Below are 5,543 nucleotides of genomic sequence, written 5' to 3' on the forward strand. Positions count from 1 at the left end.
TTTGGGTGTTATAATTTTGGGGACCTAATATTTGTAGGACATTCTAATTTAGATTGGGTCGGTTATGCAGATGACTAAAATTCTACCATAACTTATGTTATCTCTCTTGGGTCGATCCCCCTTTCATGGTGTAACAAGAAGTAATATACTATTACTTTATCAACTACAAAGGCTAAAAATATCGTAATGAATGAGATAGCTAAATAAATAACCTAGCTACGAGTCATTATTCAATGTTAAAAAATATCAAGCAAAGCCTTCTTTATTTCACCATTACATCTAGGTGCCAATTTTTTATCCAAAGATATAATTTTCATATTATATAACAAAGCATCTAGAGGTATATTAGGCATTTCAACCAAAAATAGGTTATTTGTATTCAATATTATAGGACATAGGACAAGTTAGTTAATCTTTTCACCAAGGCTATATGTGAGACTAAGTTTGTATATCACAAAAGTCTTTTAAGACTAGGAGAAGTCAAATGAATATTTAATGGTAGTCATTTAGGCAAGATTATTGTGAATGTCTACCATTACACTGTTAAATAAATGATTGGAAAAAATGGATATCTAAGAAGAAATTGTGCTAGGACCCATCTTTTTTAGATCGTTGGGGGATATTTAAAAGTAATTAATATAATGAATCTATGGGGAGATATTAGAATAAATTAATTATTGAATTATTGTTAGAGTCCATCACCAACACAACACACATAGTTTCATATTGCCTATCATTTCATACTATTTATCACATCACCATCTATAATAAAAATATGAAATAATTGTTATGAACATGGATTATAAACTCATTATGTATTTTTCTATAAAATGAATGTAATGAACAATTAATACGTGTCCTCTAGTTACTAGCCATGAGATGTATTTGTTTCTCTAAATGTTATTTTTATTCTTAATATGTTGGGTAACTATTGTTAAGTTCTTAAGGGAAAGGTGATTGTATAATTTAGAAGGTGAAGACCTATTGTAAATGCTAATGAATTATGTATTCAATTAAATTTTCGCATAATATATTAAAATGAAAATATTTTTCTTATTATTTTTTATGTCTTTGATTTTACAATTAAAATATCTCTTGACTACATTTACATGTAACGTAAGGGTAAATAAGAAAAAAATAATATATTTTTTAAGTGCGCAATTAAACAAGCTCTCTCTTATGTTCAAATAGTTTGATGCTTACAGTAAAGATTGTTAAAATTTTATAATTCTCTAAATAATATTTTAGCTATGAAAATTTTATTATCTTATAAAAATCAACTATTAGTCTTGAATTCCTAATTTTAATAAAAAAATGTTAAGATATATATATAACAACTAATATTGTTTAAATATATTAAAAAAATCAAAAGCACCTTAACTATGAGCATTATATATTTAAAAAATGATAATACACTAATTTTTTTTCTCAATTTATTTTTAGATTTTCTTATCAATATAAAAATAATCATTACTAACTAAAAATTTAAAAGAAAGAAACTCATAAAAACTGCTAAAAAAATTTAAATTAACAGTAAAAAATTTTTTTTATAATATTTATATTTATGTATTTATTCTTACAATAGACTAAATGTTATCTGAAACATTAAAAAGAAATATACACAATTTAAACAAAAACTTAGACAGTTTTTTTCTTACATTCATTTATACCATACTACGGTTCCTCTTAATTAGTAAACATGACAAGAAGTTACTCCTATAGGTATCATCTACTATTTTGCGGCAAAGCAACCACTTAATATGCTATGATGTTGGCCGCAGCTAGCGTTGTCGTTGTCGTCAACCTGACCCAATAGGACCTGTAGAGACCTCGGAATTTGTGGCACATGAGTCTCCATTGTGCCTTCCAATATCTTCACCACTTCACTCATGTTCGGCCTCTCATTCTCATCGTCTTGAATGCACAACACAGCAACCACAGCGGCTCTTCTGACCTCTCTGATATCCGCTTCACTTGCTATCTTTGAGTCCACAAGGTCTATTATGTTTCCACTCTGAATTTGAGATGAAGCCCAGGTAGGAAAGTACAACCTGCTCTCCTCAACTTTCAAATCCAGATTTCTACGACCTGATATAATCTCCAGCAACATCATACCGAAACTGCATACGTCCACCTTGGGAGTGATTGGAAGCCCGGAGATCCACTCAGGGGCCAAGTATCCACGAGTTCCTCTTGTGGTCGTCAGTACGCGGCTGAAATCTCTACCGACCAGCTTCGCAAGCCCAAAATCTGCCACTTTTGGACTGATGTCGCCGTCCAGGAGAATGTTTTCAGGCTTGATATCGCAGTGAATGATGCCATCCCTGCATTCCTCATGCAGATAAACTAATCCTCGTGTAGTGCCCAGTGCGATCTCGAATCGGGTCTTCCAATCCAAAACCTTCTCTACGTCTTCCGACTCAGAGAAGAGGAAGGAGTTTAGAGAGCCATTAGGCATGTAGGCATACACTAGAAGCCTTCGAGAGCCTTCTACGCAGAAACCCCACAGCCTGATCAAATTCACGTGCTGTAATCTGCCAGTGGTGATTATTTCCGCACGGAATTGTTTTTCTGCATGCGAGGAACCCTCTAATCTTTTAACTGCAACAGGCGTTTTGTCTGGCAAAGTTCCTTTGAACACAGAGCCGAAAGCTCCGCTACCCAGCTTATGCTTGAAATTCTCCGTTGCAATTCGCAGCTCTTTGTAACTGAACCTTTTGAGCGAAATTGCCACCTCCTCTTCCACTTCTTTCTTCCACACTCTTCGACGTTTCCACACTATTAGTACGGCCGACAGGAGAGCCGAAACGGCAAGAAGGGATGCGGCGGCAGGAAGTAAAATGGTAAGTTTAGGAGCTTTGTTGCTTTTCTCTGATTTCAACTGCGGCAACTCAGAAGCAGACAGCCTGATGAAGACGGATTGGCCCTCAGACGAAACGCGCATTCCGAATAAATCTCCAAACCACAATCTACAGACGGCTGGATCAGAAATAGAGAAAGCAAAGGCTGTGCAGGAGCAATTGTTGAGACAGGCAATCCGGCAGCCTTGCTGAGTTTGCTTCTTGTATAAAACAGCTTCTTTTCCGGACAAGTATTGGTCCTTGGCTTCCGAGAAGCCGTCGGATGTACCCTCTGTGACAGAGCAATGCAGGGGTCTTCGGCGAGCACACCCACTTGACCACCAACTTTTTGAGCCGTTCTTGGGCGTGAAGCCCTGGACACAACTGCACACATCATTCGCATTGCAAAGTCCATACGCCCCGCAGATTTCATAGTCACTGCATTGACCTTGGTATGTCGACCACCTCATACTCCATCTACCATCATCCATCAAGTAGTCAAGTTGAAATCTGCCATTGTCACTTACCAGGATCCGCCCCATGAGGATATGATCTATCTGGTTTATAACATAATTAATGTATATTCTTGAAGGAGAAAGCCTTACACATGACGCTTGAAGTTTCTTGGAACCTTCCAATTGGGGTTCCTTAGCAAAATAACCCCTAGTCCATTCTCCACTGGACAGGTATGGAATCGTGTTGTTATAGAACAACATCATCTGTGTCTTTCCTGGAGACATGTCCATTCCGTAAGAGAAGAGCCCAGTTGCAGGATCTGAAGAACTCTTCCAGGAAGTAAGCTTCATGCCTTTCCACATCTTCATGCCAGGCAACCATGTATCTGTCGGATGCGCGAAACTCTCCCAAACAACCGCCGAGTCATTGTGGGTTTCCAGCATAATGAAATTGCCAGAGTCCATTATCACAGCTCGTGATCCTTTCTGGTCAGTATCAATCGACCAAACGAGCCGTCCTTTCTTATCAAACAATCTGAGATGACCATCTCTAGAAAATTTTAGAATGTAGGGCTTGTTTCTGACAGGATTTTCTCTATTAGCCACCCAAACAATGGCCTTCTGAGAGATTGGTACATACCAGATGCCAATATACCAGTTTTCCGTTCCTCTCGGACTGAAAAATCCCAATGCAAACGTGCCATTTTTCGAAATTAGGGTCTGATTTCCACTGAGGGAAGCCCCTAAGAGAAGCGTATCTCCACCATCCACTGCAAGTGAACTGCAGTAATGTGCTGCAATAAGCACAGTAATTGCTAGGAACAAATACTTCATGGCCGATTCAATAAACATAGCTTTTCTATTTTTCTTAACAATTTGCTTCTAAGTAGTGTGTGGATGGTCCATAAAGAGTTTGTGGTATATTTTCGAATTTCAATAGAAAGTAAACTGGGTAGGCCGTAAATGAATGTAGAAATCCGACTTCTTTCACCACTGACGCGTTCTTTCTTACTAATCATGACTAGTGGATGTAAATCAAGTCTTTTGCAAACGCGTGTATTGGGTAGGTTGAAGTCTTTTTTGCCGGACGATCAACAAATGCTTATTAAAAACTTACTAATTGCAAATCAATGTTTGTAAGAAACCTGACGATGTCGTATGTTGCAGAAGTATCTGCCATCAATGTTTTTTTATTATTCAATAAATGCGAAGAATGCAGACCACAACCGAGCAATATGAATAGGTGACATTTATTTGGGATTGGTGTATTTTTAATGTATCGGATATCTTGGACCCATCCCTTAGATTAATAAATTTTAATGTGAATAACATTCACTATAGCTGGCTGCATCGTTTGAATCCATATAATCCATTCTTAGGGGATTAGTTTTCTCCTTTCTTATCTCAAAATTTGGCAAAAAGTTAAGTCAAGGTAAGGTGGATTGGGTCATAGGGATACCTCAACATAAAAAAATATTCATTATAGGAATTAAACTGACAGTTTTGTCTAATATGTAATTCATTGCCAACAAGTTGAAATGCCCTCACAAGATCACATTTTGCCTCGTAATTATTTGACTGTCTTTTCTATTTGCATAATTTAAATATTAAAAAAAAATTGTCTTGTTCTAGGCAAATTTTTTGGAATACCTAATTGTTTTAGATTTATTTTAATTGACATATAGAGAAATAAATTTAATACAAATATATTAGAACTTGGAGCTATTTAATTTCTTTTAATGTTTCGAATATATTAAACCGGAAGAGACCCAAACCTTACATAATTGCAACAAAAAGTGTTAAAACCGAGGGCTCACAAGGGGTAAGGACCCAATAACAAAAGCCTACTACCAAAAAAGGGATCTCAATAGGCTTCCATCACCACTTACAAACCTAGAAACAAGAACAATAAGACACCAAGATAAAACATCCAAAAACAAACAAAACACTCTCCCACTTAAAGCACAAACCAATGAATTTCCTGGTAGGAGAGAAATCTAACTTTCTCTCCACACAAATATCTTTAACTTTCTCCAAAAAGAAAGCTTTTTACATGAACCTTTCCTAGAGGAAATGGTTGGGGAGTCCGGTGTGGTTTCCACTTTCAACATAGATGCTTCAAGCTACATCATAGCAGAAGACTCCAAATGTCTTCTTTTCTTGGCCTGCCTCCTTGCAATTTCTTCTTGAATATCATGAAGAGCAAGAGATTTATTCTCCATTATCTCGTTGTTTTGATCAAACATGC

The 5,543-nt window shown here is 36.5% G+C and overlaps 1 protein-coding gene across 1 annotated transcript; it reads right to left on the reverse strand.

Moving 5' to 3' along the window:
• Window positions 1-2,291: 2,291 nt before the first annotated feature.
• On the reverse strand, window positions 2,292-4,129 carry LOC131034930 (G-type lectin S-receptor-like serine/threonine-protein kinase At2g19130). The gene is made up of 2 exons (XM_059212813.1): window positions 2,402-4,129; window positions 2,292-2,324 (listed from the first exon to the last, which is right to left on the reverse strand). Exons 1-2 carry the CDS (start codon window positions 4,127-4,129, stop codon window positions 2,292-2,294), a joined length of 1,761 nt encoding a protein of 586 aa, XP_059068796.1.
• Between the last annotated feature and the right edge of the window lie 1,414 nt (window positions 4,130-5,543).

The sequence above is a fragment of the Cryptomeria japonica genome, chromosome 10, assembly GCF_030272615.1.
Source record: "Cryptomeria japonica chromosome 10, Sugi_1.0, whole genome shotgun sequence".
Taxonomy (NCBI): Eukaryota; Viridiplantae; Streptophyta; class Pinopsida; order Cupressales; family Cupressaceae; genus Cryptomeria; species Cryptomeria japonica.

Bases quoted from the DNA above. Each gene is read 5' to 3' on its own strand.
- LOC131034930 (XM_059212813.1), bottom strand. From the start codon at position 4,129: ATGAAGTATTTGTTCCTAGCAATTACTGTGCTTATTGCAGCACATTAC. The intron at 2,325-2,401 runs GTTTTGGATTGG...TGAGGAATGCAG, and splicing joins AGTCGGAAGACGTAGAGAAG to GGATGGCATCATTCACTGCG.